General features: G+C 42.5%; 1 protein-coding gene across 6 annotated transcripts in view; it reads left to right on the forward strand.

The window, feature by feature from the left end:
- Positions 1 to 22,354, forward strand: part of CEP43 (centrosomal protein 43) — a 292,488-nt gene that overhangs the window by 141,990 nt on the left and 128,144 nt on the right. For all 6 annotated transcript variants that reach the window (XM_069234521.1, XM_069234520.1, XM_069234525.1 and 3 more), the window contains one exon: positions 16,942 to 17,003. In XM_069234521.1, the coding sequence (XP_069090622.1) occupies positions 16,942 to 17,003 (62 nt within the window). The remainder of the gene's footprint in view (positions 1 to 16,941; positions 17,004 to 22,354) is intronic.

Genomic DNA, 22,354 nt, shown 5'->3' on the forward strand with positions numbered 1-22,354 from the left:
TTAAGCTGATCTTCAGTTGCATTTATATATATATCTGCCATTTATAACATTTAGCAGGTGTAGGAATACTGGGCGTGTTCAATTTCTTAATCTTTGCTAAGCAACTTGTTTGTTTTACAGTTTCATTTAAAAATATAATTTGAAAAGGTATTAGGGATGCTCTAAATAAAGCTTCCTTCCCCTGTATTTGCCAATGTCTAGTTCCCCACACACTTTTTAAGTCGATCGACTTCGGCAAATATTCATAGCCTTCTATGGTCAACTGGGAAACAAAGGAATCCGAATAAATAAAAAAAACACGTATTTGTCAATAGTATGCGTACATTTTCTGTCGGTGGAAATTTAAAATAATATGACTCAGCATTTTTAACATCGTGCCCAGAAAAATATGTAAACTTTTCAGAATATGTTTTAGAACTCCCTTGAGATGGAGTTGGACAATCTTCCCATTGTGTGTAATTAAAATCAGTCTTCAGGGTACTTGCTCTGTGGATGAAATGGTGCCAATAATAATTATAGCAGAACATATCACCATAATTCTCTTTAGATTGCAATTCAATCATCATAGAATCAACTGTTTTCACATCCCAATCATCAGAAACAACTCCAGGTATTATATCGTTCATTGAAAGTTTTTAAAAACATATGGTATTTGAATGACCTCTGTGGGGCCGTATATATCAAATGTTACTTTATCCCAAACAAATCCATCAGGAATTGGTATAGCGGAAATGTTCACAAAAGACAAGTCTCTGCGGACCTTGTGCGAGGAAAAATGTGGTTTTAGGACCTCATCCACCAGTTCAACGGTTGATTTTTCAGGAAGAAAATGACCATGTATTAACAAAAAGAATGTGACGACAAATCCAATCCAATATAGGAACACGAATACAGTCAAGGAAAGCCACAGAGCGGTCCATGGAAAAATAAAATAAGTTGCTTTAAGCCAGTTAATCAGCTCATGTGTTTTTGACAGTTCAGCTGTCGAAGAGACGAATGAGTCCGAAATGTTGTCATTGAGGACGGCAAAGTATCCAGAAGCAGTATGTGCAAAGACTGGAGTCGTATCTGTAAGTGGAGTGGGTATTTCCCGTGGTGGCTCAGAGTAAATAGGGCCATCCGTCTGTGTTGTGTCAAATCGATCAGTCGTTTCTGTATTATCTGATGTCAGTGGAACCAATGCACGATCATTTTCCACCCTCACCAAGCTCGGAGAGGTGTCGGTTTTGCCGCATACAACTTGTAGAGGAACTTCTTGATCAGTAGTGAGAGGGATTCGGGAACTACTGGCTGTTCCTTTTGGTCGGCTGTGCAGGATCGGCCACATGATGTAGTTTGACATTGGCGATAGGTACAAAGCGATTTTCTTTGGCACCTGCCAATGATGGTAGAATGACAGTTCTGGTACCGTGTATTCCCAAGACTGGTACTGGTGTATGATAAGAAGGGCCACATTCCTTTTTCACAGCCACCTTTTCACGTACTAGATCCCCGACTTTAGGAATCCAGCCTGTAGGTGTTACAGGTACACTGCACAATACTGGCAGAAGCGTTGTCTTTGAGAACTGTTGCAAATCCTGTAAGACAGTGACACGTTCATTTATGTCAAAGGGTGTTTCTGCTGCATCCATGCCAGGACCACCAAGATATGGAACATACATTTGAGTTCCGAACAGGCACTCATATGAAGTACGACCCCCCCAGGGACCTTCTAGGCAGATTAAGTGCTCTCTGGACTCCATACTGGTGGTTAAGCCAACTATGACCTGTACTTAAGACTCTGGCTGTTAAGGATTGCTTTAATTCACGGTTTAATTGCTTCACAACATTATTTCCCTTGGGATGAAATTGAGACGAGTAATGGAGTTGGATCCCCAATGAAGCCATGGCGTCCCTGAATGTCCTTGAGGGGAAAGCATGGCCCTGGTCCGAGTGGAATGCTGCAACTGCATATTTACCGATTAAATCTTTAATAACAGTCCCAGCATCAGCCGAGTGTTGTGGCCACACCAATAGAAATCTGGAGCAAGAGTCCAGAGCGACTAAGATTTTTTGTATGCACTGTCTGGTGTTAGGGGACCAAAATGGTCCAAGTACACACATTGTAAAAGTTTTTTGGAAATTAGGAAGGGTGTCTACTTTGGGCGCTTGGCAGTGGAAACTTCAATTTGTTTGCAGATGTCACAACAAAGGACGTACTGCTTGGCCTCTTTGTATAGGCCTGGCTACCAAAAACGGGCTTGTAACAATATTGTTGTCGCCACACCAGCATGGGCAGATGCTGCCCCCTCATACACTGCTTTAATCAACTCTGGTCTTATATCTTTATTGGGAATTTCTCAAACCTCTATGCCTGGTATCTTAACCTCAGCGTTTAGGCAGCCTCCCATGCGATAGGAATATTTAGCAGGAAATGCTTTTGGATAGGGTGAACAATCAGCAGTAGCTTTCAAGGCAGCCCATATGTCTTTGTCCAGTTTCAAACCTAAGCAAGTTACTGCAGCAACAGTGGCCGTAACGACCGCTGGCTTTGCGGCTTCATCAGCCAGTGTATTCCCAGCAATGTGGATTCCAACACGCTGGTGTCCAAGTGTATGCACAAGATGGACATTTGGTAGCGTTTCCTTCAGATCTGCTACTCCCCCCCCCCCCCCCCCCCTCCACGAAGTCTGTGTTTAATGGTGTTGCTTTTAGAATCTCTGACGCCAGTAATGCAGGTATTCATTGAAGAACTGTACACAGTAGTAGGAATCACAGACAATCGGCATCAGCTGTGCAGGATCCTTATGTTCCAGAGCCATCACCAGAGCTTTTAGCTCTGCTAGCTGTGCTGTGGAATCCCAGAGGGTTTGCGTGAATGTATGTTAGGGACACAATTCATTATCCTCCATGTAGCCACTTACGACTGCGCAAGCAGCGGAATATTGATGCTTTGTGCCAATTGCAGGTTGTGCAGAGCCATCGGTGTACATGACTCTTTGATACTGATCAATAGGCCGTGTGCTTGCAGGAACTGGGTATTTTCGTTCATGTTGTAAAAATTCTTGAGTTTGTAATTTTGGGTCAAAAAAGTAGTCTACATCAGTGGCTGTCAGAGACGTGGCCCATTGTATCTAACGTGGATATAATGCTTTAGTGTTTGGAACGCTGGCTTTGGTAACCGCCTCAAAGGCTGGGATCGGCGAGACGACAATATTACGTTTGCCCTGAGCTAGAGATCTTTCTTTAATGACAGCCATCTGTACAGCAGTGAGAATTTTCTCAGTGTGAGCAAAGCGTTGTTCTGCTGCGGAGTACAAGTGTGATTTGTATGCAATCGGGACGGTCTCACCCTCACTAAAAGTTACATAGGTGTAACCAATGGCACCAGCAATTACTCTGATGACCAAGTGTGTTTTATTGTCCCTTGTGTGTAGATGTTGTGCTGCAAGCATGTCTGTCTGCAGGTCTCTGAGAATGCGTGTGTTCGTCTGTCCAAAATTTATTGGAAAAATCAGGACGTATTAAGTCCTATAAAGGTTTTATGCATGTTGCGTAATCAGGAATGTAAGTTCTGCCAAAATTTAGGAAACCTGTCTTTGCTAGTGCTTGCTTGTATACTAATACTAATGTATACTAATGCAGTAAAATCCCATGTACTCCAATGATCACGGAAGTTGAAAATTATCTTTGAAATTGCTGCTATTTTTTTAAATAGTCAATGCATTTCATCAGTTGTTCGGTTGAAAGACAGAGGTTACGTCATAAATAGAAGTCATGCTCATGCAGACAATATTTCATGTACTTTAACATGCCGTGGTGCCTACTTCTATTTGTCACACTATCCTTCTTTGCCTGCCTGTGGGAAGAACTCGCAATTATGACGGTGTTCTATACAACAGTGTGCAATTTCAAGCTTTGTATATTATCTCTTACCGATACTTCGTCTGTTCGGTGGCTTCACTTTTGGTGTTATGTTATCTAGGCATGTTGCATGAAGCAGCTATGCAGCAACACTTTAATAATCAAACAGCAAATTAAACCAGTGTTGCTTTGTTTTCATGTGCTATGATCGGTCTAGTTTCTACATTTCGAGTACTAGTGCACAAATAGAATGATTAACTGCCACCTTAAGCAGATATTTCCCAAGTTATTGGTTCTCTTTTTATTACCAGGGATTAGTCAGTCCACTAGGGTTCAGGCCTATATTGTTTACATTTCCCTTTAACCTCTGCATTAGATATATTTAATTATAGGGTTATCATACTTCTCATTAATTGACAAAAATGGCTCTTGAGCAAATATACCATTAGAGGGTACAGCAGTAAAGGCAGGAACCATCTGGCACCTTTTTTTCTTTTTTAATAAGGGACCATTAACTTACAATATGAAGTTGGAAGTCCTCTTGCTACAGAATTGCTGATGATACACATCAGTTATTTGTTAATGTCCAAATGTGGCTTGTGATTGCAGGCACAGCCCCATATTATACTTACTAGAACTGTGCAGACATGTAAATTAACTAATTTTATTATTTTATTGATGTTTTACAGTATTAAAGTAAGAGCACCTAAACAATTGAATGATATACTTTTTCATTTCCCTTAGCATATATATATATATATATATATATATATATATATATATATATATATATATACACACATACATACATGTTAGATGGCATGTGTAGCTGCAGATACACATGCTTTGCACATCCCGCCATTTAGTGTTGGGCTCGGAGTGTTCCAAGTTGTTTTTCTTCGAAGAAGTCTTTTCGAGTCACGAGATCGAGGGACTCCTCTTCCGACATCTAGTGTTGGGCTCGGAGTGTTACAAGTTGTTTTTCTTCAAAGAAGTCTTTTCGGAGACACAGGATCGAGTGACTCCTCCTCTCTGTTACAGTGTGCAAGGGCAGCGACTCCATTGTTAGATTGTTTTCTTTCCGCCGTATAGTTCCGCCGTGTTTCCTCTCGCTCAGAGATTTCGAATCGGAAACCTTAAACTCATTTAATCGTCGGTATTGTTTTGATCGCTTTCCATCTAGCCTCAAACCGTAATATAGACTTTGCCCTTCTGGGCGCTTGCGCCAGACTCTGGCCTACCACGTGGAAGCCTGATGGATCGGACTCCCATTTCGATTCTGCCCTCTGTGCCACGCAGAGTTTCCCTATGTAGACCAACACCTGGTTTGAAATTTGTGTCTTTCTCCGGACCACCGAGAAGAGGATGGTGAGGCCTGTCGATCATTTAGATCCATGAAGACCCTGAGTGACCAGAGAGCCAGAAGGTTAGAGATGGCGTCAAAGTCAAAGTACAGAACATCTCAACGTCATGGAAGAACAGGCGCAGACAGAGGTCTCCATCCGAGACACCGACTCTAAGCAAGAACTGGAAGAAGATAGGCCTATCACTGCTGGCCAGCAAGTGGATACGTATGCCCCTACGCCCATATACAAAAAAACACTGAAGGCCTTGGGTACACCACTACCAGAAGGCCATGGTTCGACCCGAAAAAAGACTTTTGTCGACCGACCCTCTGGCCTGGCGCCAAAAAAGGCCATTGCTCCGTCGACTTCGGAGTCAAGTAAATCGGTGAAGATCTCTGCCTCAGACTCCAGCAAGCATCCTCACTCCTCAGAGTCGAAGCTTCGATGCCCTGATTCAGAGCCGAAACAACAGATTCAATTTTTGGGACCGAAAAAGATCTGAACTTCGGAACCCAAGAAAGCTTCTTATACAGAGGATAAAGGACCTTCGAGTCGCCTCAAACAAAGTTCGAAGTCAGTGCAGGAACCTTACAGACCTTCTGAGGAGGACACTGAGATTCAGCCTATACTGGAGGTTATGGATGAGAGACAATCCAGAATCCACATACACAAAGAGACTGGCAGAATTGTTACTGCACCTCCTTTCAAAACTAAAAGAAAGCTGGCTTTTCAGGAAGAATTAGATACTGTTTAACCACCACCAAAACTTTACAAGCAAAAGGAGAAACCGGTACCTGCCTCTACTTCTCTTCATTCACCACAGCTTTCTTTTTCTCCTCCACACACTAGTCTACCACCGTTGCCTTCACCAACACACTCACAGTACTCTCGGGGATACAGCGGATCCTTGGGATTTATATGACACGGATCCTATTCCAGATAATGATCCTGACTTCTACCCCTCCAAGCCTTCTCCACCAGAGGACACTACTGCATACACACAGGTTGTTTCCAGGGCAGTTGCTTATCATGGGTTGCTTATGCATACTGAGCCCCTAGAGGAGGATTTCTTGTTCACCACTCTGTCCCCCACTCACTCTAGATATCAGTGCCTTCCCATGTTTCCTGGAAAGGTCAAACATGCAGACCAAATTTTTAGTGAGCTAGTCAAAGCTAGAGTAATTACTCTACGTATTGACAAAAAGTACAAACTTCCCCTACAGACCCAGACTACAGTGTTTTGGGCACCTCTTTGACCTCTGCACCTGACCGGCCCTGAGCTGCTGGTGTGGTAACTTTAGGGTTGCCTTGAACCCCCAACGGTGGGCTGCCTATGCCCAGGAACGGAGACTTGTAAGTGTATTACTTACCTCACAAACTAACCTATACTTACCTCCCCAAGGAACTGTTGAATTTTGCACTGTGACCATTGTTTTAAAATAGCTTGTTGCCATTTTAACAAAGACTGTATATGATATTGCTCTAATTCAAAGTTCCTAACTTACTTGTGTGGCGTACCTTGCATTATATGTATTTACTTCAAATCTTGAACTTGTGGTTCTTAAAATAAACTAAGAAAATATATTTTTCTATATAAGAACCTATTGGCCTGGAGTAAGCCTTTGAGTGTGTGTTCCTCGTTTGTCTGTGTGTGTACAACAAATGCTTAACACTACTCTCTGATAAGCCTACTGCTCGACCACACTACCACAACATAGGGCATTCGAATTATCTAATTTTGCCACTATCCTACCTCTAAGGGGAACCCTTGGACTCTGTGCACGCTATCTCTTACTTTGAGATAGTATATACAGAGCCAACTTCCTACACACTGTAAGATATATCATGAAGATTCTGGGAATGATGGCATCTTGCATAGCGATAGTACCACATGCAAGACTCAACATGTGGCCTTTACAACAATGCCTCTCACAGCAATGGTCTCAGGCACTAGATCAATTGCAAGATCTAGTGTTGATGGACCGCCATATGCACGCATACCTTCAATGGTGGAATCTCAACAATCTGAAAAAGGAGTAACAACAGACGCATCAGTGATAGGTTGGGAAGCTCATCTAGACAACATCACCATTCAAGGGGAATGGGATTCCAAACAGAGAGAATTTCACATAAACCATTTAGAATTATTAGCTGTGTTCCTTGCCCTAAAAGCATTTCAACCCCATCTCAAACACAAGACTGTTCTGATAAAAACAGACAGTATGACGACCATGTATTACCTGAAAAAACAAGGTGGGACACATTCATCTCAACTGTCCCTTCTAGCTCAGACAATATGGGAATGGGCAATTCATAATCACATTCATCTGTTAGCAGAATATATTCAGGAATACACAATCAGCTGGCGGATCTCCTAAGCAGGAACCACCAACAGACACACAAATGAGAGATTCACTTTCAGGTGTTTCAAAAGTACTTTAAAAAATAGAAATAGACATATTCGCAACAAGCAAACGCAAAATGTAAAAACTTCGGATCCAGACACCCACATCCCCTATCCAAGGGCAATGCTCTGTGGATCAATTGGTCAGGGATATTTGCTTACGCTTTTCCCCCCCTGTCCCACTCCTTCCTTTTCTGGTCAACAAGCTACGTCAGACATCTCTGACCATGATACTAATAGCCCCAACATGGGCATGTGAACATTGGTACACCACACCTCCTAGACCTGTCGGTAGTACCACATTCCAAACTGACCCGATTTATTAACACAAAACAAAGGTAAAATCACGCACCCAAACCCCAGGGCTCTCAATTTAGCGATTTGGCTCCTGAAGTCATAAAATTTGGATACCTAAAACTTCCCTTAGAATGTATGGACGCGCTTAAGCAGGCACATAAACCTACTACTAGATGGTGTTATGCTAACAAATGGAAAAGATTTGTTTACTAAAAACACTGATCCACTTACAGCATCAAAACAAGACATTGTATGCTACATACTTCATTTGCAGAAATCAAATTTAGCTTTCTCATCCATTAAAATTCATCGTACTGCAATATCAGCATGCTTGCAGACTATTCAACACACTTCTCTGTTCAGAGTTCCAGTTATTAATGCCTTCATGAAAGGATTAAAATGCATTATTCCGCCTAGAACTCCACCTGTTCCTTCTTGGAATCTAAATATCGTACTTACCAGACTCATGGGCCCACCTTTTGAACCCATGCACTCTTGTCAAATTCAGTTTTTGACATGTAAGGTTGCCTTTTATAGTAGCTATTACTTGATTATGAAGAGTTAATGAAATAAAAGCATTCACTCTTGAAGAACCTTTTTTCAAGTACACAAACATAAAGATGTACTTAAGACAAATCCCAAATTTCTACCAAAAGTAGTATATCCTTTTCACAACAACCAAACAGTGGAATTTCCAGTCTTCTTTCCACAGTCAGACTCAGTTACAGAAAGAGCCCTTCATACTCTTGATCTCCAAAAGAGCTCTTATGTATTATATAGATAGAACTAAAGATTTTAGGAAAACAAAACAACCTTTTCGTTGCGTTTCAGCAACCACATAAATGCAATCCTACCTCTAAGCAAGGGTTAGCAAGATGGATTGTTAGATGCATATAAACATGTTACATTAAGGCAAAAATACAACTTTTGATCACACGTAGAGCACATTCTACAAGAAAGAAAGGTGCGTTCATGGCATTCTTAGGAAACATACCATTGGCTGATATATGTAAAGCTGCCACATGGTCTACTCCTCATACATTTACAAAACATTATTTGTATAGATGTATTTTCAAGACACTATTTCAAACAACTTCAACTCCTACAGGCTAGCCACAGCTATTTTTTGGGAGAATTAACTGCTTTGTAGTCTATGCATAGCATGTGTATCTGCAGCCACACATGCCATTGAACGGAAAATGTCACTTACCCAATGTACACCTGTTCGTGGCATGTAGTGCTGCAGATTCACATGAACCCTCCCTCCTCCCCAGAAGCCTGTAGTTGTTAAAAGTTACCATTTGTACATATGTGGATACATTTACATTTGCATGGACATCTATTTATATTCTTATACCCTATCACTCCTTTGCCGGAATATAATATAACAATGGAGTCGATGCCCATGCGCACTGTAACCGAAAGGATCATGTGACTCTGAAAAGACTTCTTCGAAGAAAAAAAACTTGTAACACTCCGAACCCAACACTAAATGTTGGAAGAGCTATGCATAGCTTGTGAATCTACAGCACTACTGTCAACACCAGGGCAGTGCGCGCTCTACGGGCAACTAGAATGCAAAAACCCAGCACTTTCAAGATAACGTAATGTTCGATGGCATCTGTCGCTGTAGATACGCATGTTTTGCATAGCTCGCCATCTGGTGTTGGGCCGGAGTGTTACAAGTTGTTTTTCTTCGAAGAAGTCTTTCGAGTCACGGGACCGAGTGACTTCTCCTTTTGTCTCCATTGCGCATGGGCGTCGACTCCATCTTCGATTGTTTTTTTTCCGCCATCGGGTTCGGACGTGTTCCTGTCGCTCCGAGTTTCGGAACGGAAAGATAGCTAATTTCGGAAGATTTTCGTCGGTATTGTTGCGTTCGGGATCGGCATAGTTAGATTCAACACCGCGTCTAAGATCGAAGAGCTCCGGTGCCCTTCGAGGTAATTTTTTCGATCCCCCGTTGGGGCCTGGTCGGCCCGACCGCGTGCAGAAGAACGCCGATGGAACGGACCCCGTTCCGTTTCTGTCCCAAATGCCACAATAAATACCCCTATACAGACCAACACTTGGTCTGCAACCTGTGCCTGTCACCTGAGCACAGTGAAGACACCTGCGAGGCCTGTCGTGCGTTCCGGTCCCGAAAAACACTCCGAGACCGTCGAGCCAGAAGACTTCAAATGGCGTCCGTGCCGACAGCCCACCGGGAGTTCGAGGAACAAGAAGAGGAGGGAACCTTTTCGATCCAAGAATCGGACTCCGAAGGATTCGACGATACACAAACCGTGAGTAAGACGTCGAAAACCACTCAGAAGATTTACAAGGCCCAGGGGACGCCACTGCCACCAGGCCATGGCTCGACCCATAAATTCGGTGACCGACCGTCGGCACCGAAAAAGGCCCAAACAGTGCCGAGATCGTCCGACTCCGGTCGAGACACCGGCACGCAGCCTTCTCGGGACCGAGAAAGTGCTGGAGACAAGCATCGACACCGAGATACCGGTGTAGACACGGCTCGACGCCGAGACAGCGGCACCGTAGAAGATCGACGCCGAGAGGTTTCGGCCCCGAAAAAGAAAAAAGTCACCTCGGAGCCGAAAAAAGATGCAGACAGGGTTTCGGTGCCAAAACAAACTGCAACCGACCCAGTTTCAGGCTCTTATACAGAAGAGCACTTGCTAACCTCCCAAATGCAAAAGCATAGGTTTGAGGAAGAGCTACACTCAACTGATGTAGACCATATGCAAAAGCGTATTTTCATACAGCAGGGGACAGGAAAAATAAGCACCCTTCCCCCTATTAGAAGAAAGAGAAGATTGGAGTTCCAAACTGAACAAACACCACAAACAAAAGTGGTGAAAAAAGTTACCCCACCACCCTCTCCTCCACCTGTGATTAACGTCTCACCAGCACAAACTCCATCACATTCCCCAGCTCATACCACCATGAGCCAGGGTGACCAAGATCAAGACGCATGGGACTTATACGACGCCCCAGTGTCAGATAACAGTCCGGAGGCATACCCTACGAAGCCATCTCCACCAGAGGACAGCACTGCGTATTCTCAAGTGGTGGCTAGAGCAGCACAATTTCACAATGTAAGCCTCCACTCAGAACAGGTCGAGGATGACTTTTTATTCAACACACTCTCCTCCACCCACAGCTCCTACCAAAGCCTGCCTATGCTCCCTGGTATGCTCCGGCACGCAAAAGAAATCTTTAAGGAGCCGGTCAAAAGTAGGGCAATCACACCAAGAGTGGAAAAAAAGTATAAGGCGCCTCCTACAGACCCGGCTTTCATCACTACACAGCTGCCACCAGACTCTGTCGTTGTAGGAGCAGCTAGGAAAAGGGCCAACTCCCACACATCTGGAGATGCACCACCCCCAGATAAAGAAAGCCGCAAGTTCGATGCAGCTGGTAAGAGAGTCGCAGCACAAGCTGCAAACCAGTGGCGCATCGCTAACTCCCAGGCACTACTTGCGCGCTATGACAGAGCCCATTGGGATGAGATGCAACATCTCATTGACCATCTGCCCAAGGACCTACAAAATAGGGCAAAACAAGTGGTTGAGGAGGGACAGACCATTTCCAACAACCAAATCCGCTCCTCCATGGACGCTGCAGATACAGCTGCACGAACAATTAATACATCTGTAACTATCAGAAGGCATGCATGGCTCCGAACGTCTGGATTTAAACCAGAGATTCAGCAAGCAGTTCTCAATATGCCTTTTAACTAAAAAGAACTGTTTGGTCCAGAAGTGGACACAGCGATTGAGAAACTCAAAAAAGACACGGACACTGCTAAAGCCATGGGTGCACTCTACTCCCCGCAGAGCAGAGGGAATTACAGCACATTCCGTAAAACACCCTTTAGAGGGGGGTTTCGGGGTCAGAGCACACAAGCCAGCACCTCACAGGCAACACCGTCCAATTACCAGGGACAGTACAGAGGAGGTTTTCGGGGACAATATAGAGGAGGGCAATTCCCTAGGAATAGAGGAAAATTTCAAAGCCCCAAAACCCCTACTACTAAGCAGTGACTCACATGTCACTCACCCCCTCCACACAACACCAGTGGGGGGAAGAATAAGTCATTATTACAAAGCATGGGAGAAAATCACTACAGACACTTGGGTTCTAGCAATTATCCAACATGGTTATTGCATAGAATTTCTACAATTCCCTCCAAACATACCACCAAAAGCACAAAATTTGACAAAACATCATTCCAATCTCCTGGAGATAGAAGTGCAGGCACTATTGCAAAAGAATGCAATCGAATTAGTGCCAAACACACAAATAAACACAGGAGTTTACTCACTGTACTTTCTGATACCAAAGAAGGACAAAACGCTGAGACCAATCCTAGACCTCAGAATAGTGAACACATTCATCAAATCAGACCACTTTCACATGGTCACACTACAAGAAGTATTACCATTGCTAAAACTACACGACTACATGACAACTTTAGACCTCAAGGACGCGTATTTCCATATACCAATACACCCATCGCACAGGAAATACCTAAGGTTTGTATTCAAAGGAATACATTACCAATTCAAGGTACTGCCTTTCGGATTAACAACCGCACCAAGAGTCTTTACCAAATGTCTAGCAGTAGTCGCTGCACACATCAGAAGGCAGCAAATACATGTGTTCCCATATCTAGACGACTGGCTAATCAAGGCCCATTCGTTAATAGAGTGCTCAGATCACACAAATCAGATCATACAAACCCTCTTCAAACTAGGGTTCACCGTCAACTTCACGAAATCCAACATTCTGCCGTGCAAGGTACAACAATACCTAGGAGCCATAATAGACACAACAAAAGGAGTAGCCACTCCAAGTCCCCAAAGAATTCAAAATTTCAACACCATCATACAACGCATGTATCCAACACAAAAGATACAAGCAAAGATGATATTACAACTCCTAGGCATGATGTCTTCATGCATAGCCATTGTCCCAAACGCAAGACTGCACATGAGGCCCTTACAACAGTGCCTAGCATCACAGTGGTCTCAAGCACAGGGTCATCTTCTAGATCTGGTGTTAATAGACCGCCAAACTCACCTCTCGCTTCTGTGGTGGAACAACATAAATTTAAACAAAGGGCGGCCTTTCCAAGACCCAGTGCCACAATACGTAATAACAACAGATGCTTCCATGACAGGGTGGGGAGCACACCTCGATCAACACAGCATACAAGGACAATGGAACGTACATCAAACAAAACTGCATATAAATCACCTAGAACTTCTAGCCGTTTTTCAAGCACTAAAAGCTTTCCAACCAATAATAGTTCACAAATACATTCTCGTCAAGACAGACAACATGACAACAATGTATTATCTAAACAAGCAAGGGGGGACGCACTCCACGCAGTTAAGCCTGCTAGCACAAAAAAATTGGCGTTGGGCAATTCACAACCAAATTCGCCTAATAGCACAATTTATACCAGGGATCCAAAATCAACTCGCAGACAATCTCTCTCGAGATCACCAACAGGTCCACGAATGGGAAATTCACCCCCAAATTCTGAACACCTATTTCAAACTCTGGGGAACACCTCAAATAGACTTGTTTGCGACGAAGGAGAACGCAAAATGCCAAAACTTCGCATCCAGATACCCACACAAACAGTCCCAAGGCAATGCCCTATGGATGAACTGGTCAGGGATATTTGCTTAGGCTTTTCCTCCTCTCCCTCTCCTTCCTTACCTGGTAAACAAACTCAGTCAAAACAAACTCAAACTCATATTAATAGCACCAACTTGGGCAAGGCAACCCTGGTACACAACGCTGCTAGACCTATCAGTAGTACCCTACATCAAATTGCCCAACATGCCAGATCTGTTAACACAACCAAAAGATCAGACACCCAGATCCAGCATCGCTGAATCTAGCAATCTGGCTCCTGAAATCCTAGAATTCGGGCACTTACAACTTACCCAAGAATGTATGGAAGTCATAAAGCAAGCCAGAAGGCCATCCACCAGGCACTGCTATGCAAGTAAATGGAAGAGGTTTGTTTGCTACTGCCATATTAATCAAATACAACCATTACACACAACTCCAGAACATGTAGTGGGTTACTTGCTTCACTTACAAAAATCTAACCTGGCTTTCTCTTCCATTAAAATACACCTTGCAGCAATATCTGCATACCTGCAGACTACCTATTCAACTTCCCTATATAATATACCAGTCATTAAAGCATTCATGGAGGGCCTTAGGAGAATTATACCACCAAGAACACCACCTGTTCCTTCATGGAACCTAAATGTTGTCCTAACTAGACTTATGGGTCCACCTTTTGAACCCATGCACTCCTGCGAAATACAGTTCCTAACCTGGAAGGTTGCATTTCTCATCGCCATTACTTCCCTAAGAAGAGTAAGCGAGATTCAGGCGTTTACAATACAAGAACCTTTTATACAACTACACAAGAATAAGGTCGTCCTAAGGACTAATCCTAAATTTTTGCCAAAGGTTATTTCACCGTTCCATCTAAATCAAACAGTGGAACTTCCAGTGTTCTTTCCACAACCAGATACCGTAGCTGAAAGGGCACTACATACATTAGATGTCAAAAGAGCATTAATGTATTACATTGACAGAACAAAGAACATCAGAAAGACTAAACAACTATTTATTGCATTTCAAAAACCTCATGCAGGAAACCCAATATCAAAACAAGGTATAGCCAGATGGATAGTTAAATGCATCCAAATCTGCTACCTTAAAGCTAAACGACAGCTGCCCATTACACCAAGGGCACACTCAACCAGAAAGAAAGGTGCTACCATGGCCTTTCTAGGAAACATCCCAATGCAAGAAATATGTAAGGCAGCCACATGGTCTACGCCTCACACATTCACCAAGCACTACTGTGTAGACGTGTTATCCGCACAACAAGCCACAGTAGGTCAAGCCGTATTAAGAACATTATTTCAAACTACTTCCACTCCTACAGGCTGAGCCACCGCTTTTGGGGAGATAACTGCTTACTAGTCTATGCAAAACATGCGTATCTACAGCGACAGATGCCATCGAACTGAAAATGTCACTTACCCAGTGTACATCTCTTCGTGGCATCAGTCGCTGTAGATTCGCATGTGCCCACCCGCCTCCCCGGGAGCCTGTAGCAGTTTGGAAGTTACCTTCAACTATTTGTATATGTATCATCTCAACCTTAAATAGGTACATACTTAGTCACTCCATTGCATGGGCACTATTACTACAATTCAACTCCTACCTCACCCTCTGCGGGGAAAAACAATCGAAGATGGAGTCGACGCCCATGCGCAATGGAGACAAAAGGAGGAGTCACTCGGTCCCGTGACTCGAAAGACTTCTTCGAAGAAAAACAACTTGTAACACTCCGGCCCAACACCAGATGGCGAGCTATGCAAAACATGCGAATCTACAGCGACTGATGCCACGAACAGATGTACACTGGGTAAGTGACATTTTCATTATGCATTGTGCTGATATGCTGTTGTTTAACCTTTTGCATTGCAGAGTTCAATCATGAAGACTTATTTTTAAGGTGCTTATAAATACTGTTCATTTGCAATGTATTGCTGCAGAGTGTATCAGGGTGTGGTCCCTTTCCAGGGCCTTCTAGAAGCTTTGCCCTGCAGCATGCCTGGGTGTGGCCTGTGGGCTGGGCCAAGACTCTATAAAAGGAAGCCAGCCCAGCTCCATGTGCTCACTGTTCAGAGGTCCCGGTGCAGAGCAGCAGCAACTTCCTGAGCTCCTGTTCCGGAGGCCTACTTTGATCTTCCAGGCCTAGCCCTTTCACTTTGTCGGTGATTCTTGATCAGGGCGGTAAGACGGAGGTCGGGCTGGGCCCCCGATCCCGTTCTCAAAGGCTTTTGAGTTCTTGGGCCTAATTTGCAAGATAAAATTATTTTGCTCCTATGTGTGTGAATGTGCGCTTGAAGTTTTATGGTACTTTCATGCTGACACTTGAATCGGCAAGACGCGCAATTCATTTTCTGTGCTAAATTCGTGTTATTCATTTTACGCTACCATTTCTTGCCATTCATACGGTGGCCTTCGAATCGGCAAGACGCGCAATTCATTTCTTGTGTCTAATTCATGATATGCATTGTGTGTACCCATTTCATGGCATTTACGTGGTGACATTTGAATCAGCAGAACTCGCGATTCAGTTCTTGTGTTGAACCCATGCTACTCAACGTGCGCTACCATTTCATGGCATTCATTTGGTGGTACTCGAATGGGCAATACACGCAATTCATTTCTTGTGTTTAAATCACAGTGTTCATTGTGCGCTACCACTTCATGGCATTTACTTGGTGGCCTTCGAATCGGCAAGACACGCGATTCATTTCTTGAGTTTAACTCCTGTTATTCATTGTGCACAGTCATTTCATTGGCATTTACAGACCTTTGTGAAAATTCTGCAATGTGCGCAATTCATGTTCCTGCATTTTAAGAAAACTAAAGTGTTAGAATTCTAGATGTTATATTGTATGTGCATAATAATTCCATCAAGTACATTTCATATGGTGTTATAGAAATCATTCAGATTATTTCCTGATCCTCATGCAAAAGACTATACTTGAATTTGAAAGTGTAATTCTAGAAGGTTCTGATGTTTCTAATTCATGTGTAACATTTCATTGAGTGGTTCATTGGAAAGTTGTGTTAATCTTTCTTGATTCCCTCACAGGTATACAATCGTCTTGGGGCCTAGTTACTTAGTCCATGCTTAAGTTATCCATGTTTCCAGTATGACAATGCTTAGAGTCATAACCTAGTAATTTGTGTGTTTATGTATGTGTGTGTGTGTGTGTATGTATATATATATGGGTGTATGTGTCAGCTTACTAAGACTTTTCAACGAAAATGATTTTAAATACTAGTTGAGCTTAACATCCAGATAAGCTTGGTAGGCTGATCATCTTGAGACATTGGCCATACTTGGGATCTTAATTCATTTTCCAAATGTGGCATGGTTTTAGTTTATCTACACTGTAATCCTTTGACTCTCTCTCCTTTCTTCAGGAATCGACTTCCAGGAATTTATTGGGATGTACAGGCGCTTGTTTCTTCACTGTAGGAGTGTTGTAAGTAAATTTATTTTCTAACCTTTGGGTAGAAGGAAGAATTTAAGTTAGTGTATGCTTATAGAATTTGTTTTTGAGCTTGCTGTGTGGACATACGTTACTTAATTACATTTGGTTTCTTCACCAAGCAGCACTTCAGTAGCAGTAACACAATTGTGACTATACCCAAATGCAGAGGTTGCAGTTATTTCTCTGGGTCTATCCTAACCATTAGCAGTATGTTGGGTGGGGTGGGAAGGTGGGTCGCATTATCAATTGGCCTATGCTGACTCAATTGGCATTTTATTTTTCACTAGTGTACAGTGTAGCTTGCTGCTCTTTCTGAGTAATCCAGAAGAGTCTCTTAATGGAGGAAAAAGCTGGCACAAATGAATATGCTTATTCGATTTTAGCACCCTCCTACAGGCTTGTCGTTGTCTAAATAAACTACAGGCCCTATAGTTAAAAAGAAGGGTCAAGAGACTTTTGCCTCAGTCTGAGCCTGTGGTTAATTGTCAAAGTAAGGGGTCAAAATAAGCTTTATTTGATTTTTGTATACAAATCATAAAAGCATAATACAGAACATGTTACAATGTCATTATCAGGTTAAAATCAAACGAACATAAATAAGTAAAAAAAAATAAAAAAACATCATAAGTTAGTGTGGTATACTAGTGCAAATGGTGCAATGAATATAATAATCATTAAAAGATAGCATGAACAATTTGGGAAAACCTGGATTTCCTGAGCTGAATTACTGCCCAAAAGTAACTTGACATTGTATAGCTATCACCACATGGGTATAAAATCATAACCTTGGAAAATTTAACCCTGGAAGAACCTTTCTTCCAGTTACACAAGGATATGGTGGTTCTCCTCACCAAATCTACATTTCTCCCTATTGTTGTTTCCTGCTTTCACATTAATCAACCGAGTTACCATTGTTTTTCCTACAACCAGATTTTTGTGGAAAGCACTCTCCACAAAAGGGCCTTATGTACTACGTTCAGTAAAATGAAGCAACTGTTTGTTGATTTTTTTCACCTCCCCTTAAAGGGAAGCCTATATCCAAACAGGTATAGCAAGATGGATAGTTACGTGCTTTCAGACATGCTGTGCTAAAGCCAAAAGAACCTTACCTACACCTCCTTGAGCACATCCTACCAGGAAGAAAGGAGCATCCATGGCTTATCTAGGAAACATACTGATAGCTGATAAATGTAAGGCAGCTACATGATCCACACCACCTACCTCCACAAAACATTGTGTGGGTGTTTTAGCATGCCAACAAGCCAATGTGGGTCAGCCACTGCTATGTACACTTTTCAAACAACTTCAGCACCCACATGTTCGCCACCGATTTTGAGGGGGACTGCTTTACAGTGCATGCAAAGCATGTGTATCTACAGCCACACATGCCTCGAACTGAAAATGTTACCCTGTAAGCATTTGTGGCATGTAGTGCTGTAGATTCACATGGACCCACCCTCCTCCCCGGACACCTGTGGCCACTGCAGTTCTTTCTCACATTTTTCACATGAACATCTCATTACTTTCAATTACTCTACACTCCATTCTCGCCTGCGGAAAAACAGTTTAACAATGGAGTTGATGCCCATCTGCAGTATCACGAGAAGGAGTCACCACTCTACCTAGTGACTCAAAAAACTTATTTGAAGAAAAACAACCTGCACACAACCAGATCCAACACTAGATGGCAAGAGTATGCAAAACATGTGCATCTACAGCACTACATGGCACAAACTGATGCTTACAGGATAAGTACTAGATTTTGCCTGGGAAGCATTAGACGTTAGCTTAGCTTTCCCTTCAGAGTTTGATTCACTGGTGATACATATTTTATTTGCCCATGATGAACTTTCTGTACAGAGATAAATGCATGTTGTGTACTGCAGGTTTTATAAACCTCCTACACGTGGATACTTGCTACCCGTGTGAAAAACATATGGAATTATTTTTTTAATGTAACCAGCACTTTATTTTTTGAGAATGTTATTTAATCCTACAGTCTGCAAATCTGTTGGATGTTTTTTTAAAGTCTGATGTAAGCTTTTTATTCTTGGTTAGAAAGGAACTGTTTTAAATTATTTTCTAAATTGTATTTTTGTGTAAATTATTTTATTGACTGTATTTGTATGATTATCCACGATTAATCATATAAAGCTTTGTTGAGGAGGATAATGACCTTCAGGGCGTCCCTCGTGGTAGAAAGTATCCTATGCTAAAGAAACAAAAATGTACTAATTGCTTGACTATTCCAACAATCATTGTCCTTCAGTAAAGGCCGCTGCACCCTTCTCTACAGCATTGGTTTCTTGACTTGTACAATATCTGCGTTTCATAGAGCACTGAAAATCAGAAGTATTGTCTTGGGCCCCCTGAGTTTTCTCCTGCACCTTAGTGTGATTGTTTGGTTATGTTATTTCCACTCAGTATAGCGTGATGAACTGTACACAAAGGTATACCGCTCGGTTAGTAGTTGAACTCCAGTAGAGATTTATACTTGGGATTCAAAATTGCAAATCTCATCCGCCAGAGTTAAATTTTATAGGCTGGTTCCTCAAATTTGCCATAGTTTGCTCCTCCTGTGGTCTGCCCAAGGATATTGTGTCTACTGAAGATCTCTTCTCAAGTTACCAGTTTTCGTAATAAATATCCAAAGTATCTTATAAATTCATACCAGTGTTTTTTATATATATATATATATATATATATATATATATATATATAATACTGTACAGCTCCTGTACCAGATTCCATAAAGTGAGCCTGGTTATGTCAATTTTTTTTTTTTTTTTTTTTTTAAAGCCTAGTGCGTCCACAAAGGACGTGTCAAACCCTGTGCAAATGTCCCCTCCCGTAAGCGGTCCTGCCAGCAACTGTTAGCTAGTAAACCAAATAGAGGAGACCCCTTAGCACAAACTCTGCCTGAACCCGGAGTCCATTTACACCTGCAATACCCAGTGATGGCTCCTCTCATCTGGTTATGTCAGCCAGTAAACCCCTGCTGCAGGCCCCGCCCCCATAGGGTGACCAGGCATCCCGGAGTTGCCGGGGCAGTCTCGATTTTTAACTAGCTGTTTAACAGTTTTCAAGAAATTTTGCTCATGTCTGTTTTTAGAGAGGGTCAACTAAAAACCGTGGGAGGCGCCTTTTTATGGTTTCCGAAGCAGAAATAGTTAGCAGCTGTTATAAGAAACAATTTCATTACCAGCATGAAACTGGCTTTAAAATGTGCATTTTACTTGTTTTTAGTGCCTCTTCTGTAATGTAATGTAATGCTTATGAACGCTGTCCTGTGCGCTCGAATGAAGTAAAAATTATTGTCCTCTTTATATTTTTATGAAATGTCCCGTTTTTTTACTCTAAAATTCTGGTCACCCTACACCTACAAGAGAAAAAGTACACATTGGTACATGACACAAAAATCTGCATTGTTCATGATCATGGTCTGAAAGGGGGAATATTTAGAGTAGACAAATCCAGTACTGTGACAAGAAAGATTAACTTGGAGTTAATTACTGAAGCTTCTTTCTTTTATCTCTCCCAGTGGCTGTATTTAGATTTGAAACTTAAATTTACAACCTATAAAAAGATTTTGCTAGAGAAAATAAAATTACTGATGGATACTTTTAGCTGCAGATTCCTAACATTTTGAACATGCCAGGTGTCAAACTGAATCCAGAATCCCTTCCAATAGCTCTGCTCACCATGATTTGGCCATGGTCCAATCCGGTGCCAGAAGTGGCATCCTTGTGAATAGGGTTCCCAACTGGCTGGTTTTATTTATAGTATTTTAATGTCCCAGCGGTACAAACATTTAGAAAAATCGCTCAAAACTGGTATCTTCCCATTATCAGTACATAGTTTAAACCATAAATGTTAGAAGGAAACTCTTTAAAATGTGTTCTACAGCAGCCCTAATGACCACTGATAGATAATTGTAATAAGCAAAGACTGAAAGGGCATGTTAAAATTGAATTCCAACGATTTCATTTAAAGTTTTACTGAAGAATCATGCCCTTTCAGAATCTTAAAACGTGAAGATAGCCTGTATGTTTCTCTGTGAAAGATGGCAACCTTACCTGTGACGTCACTGGAGCCATAAAGCTCCACTTCACCATGCGTTTTTTCCACACCATCGACGTGAATCTGTAGCTCGAATTGCCTCAGCAGATTGTAGACTCTGTATACCAAAATTAATTTTTCAGGTGCAGTTTGTTTTTTTGGTACAATGTCACACCCCCGAACCATGCAGTCTTCAAGCCCTGTTAAGAATGAGCGACAGATGTCTATTACAGATCTATGCGAAATTTGTTAGGGGTTGCTTGGGCTTTAACCTTGATGTCCAGGCCCACAGCACTTGTCAGAATATGCACCAGAAGGTAAGAGATGAACGAAGAGTACAGTACAAGTCCAAGGCAAGGTCCAGTAGGTTGGAGTCACAGCTGTTGTCAAAGAAGAAGCATAGGAAGAAATGGGAATACACATCAGAATGGCATCATACCAAAATTAAGTCAGCAAAATCCAATGTCTACTTAGCGATCCACATAAAAGTTGGCGATAATGGAAGATACTACAGAGCATCTGGTGCCTGCGGTTTCTTAAGACCCGACTCATCCCAAATATGCTACTGTCTGCAGCTCTGGCCAACAGGCCTGTATCCAGTCAGCCACTCCTGAGGTTACCTACCCCTGGGGCAGATCTGGTATTGTTCACGAATGCTATGTATGATATGTTCAGGAGAAGAATGGTCCCCTCTGGTGCTACAAGTGATCCCATAGGGCCCGTGGGATCATCTTTCAGAGCTTTCCAAATGGTGTATCTTTTGGCTCCCTTGGCTCCATTTCTTGCTATGCCAATAGAGACCTGGGCCCCTGTGCAATCCCTGACTCCCCCACTCAAACTTCCATCAGACTCATCGCCTTTGGTATTTAACCTTATTGTCTTTCTGGTCCCACAAGTTATTTTTTACCAGTGCCACTTTCGACCCCGTTAGCATTTCAGACAACGCTACAGGCGCCGCAGACAGCATGGTGGGAAGCTTTCACCCTGTCTGAGGTGCCTGAGCATTGATCATGCTGTGAGGCTTAGCAGCTCATTGAAGGAGGGCATTTCTTCTGGGATTCTGATCCCTGGACAACCCTAGCCAAGACACAAATGATGGTGAAGGGCTGTCACCCTCCTTGGACCCGAATTTAGCAGGGTTAAAGGATTGAAGTGGATTAGACACATCACACGTATGGAAGTTGTATTCGCCAACTGGGTTGCTGCCACCTGAACTTAAAACATAACCATTCAGTAATAAAGAAAGCAGCAGTGATGTTGGATTTACTGCTTATGACTACTGA

The sequence above is a fragment of the Pleurodeles waltl genome, chromosome 5 (genome assembly GCF_031143425.1).
Source record: "Pleurodeles waltl isolate 20211129_DDA chromosome 5, aPleWal1.hap1.20221129, whole genome shotgun sequence".
NCBI classification, from domain to species: Eukaryota; Metazoa; Chordata; class Amphibia; order Caudata; family Salamandridae; genus Pleurodeles; species Pleurodeles waltl.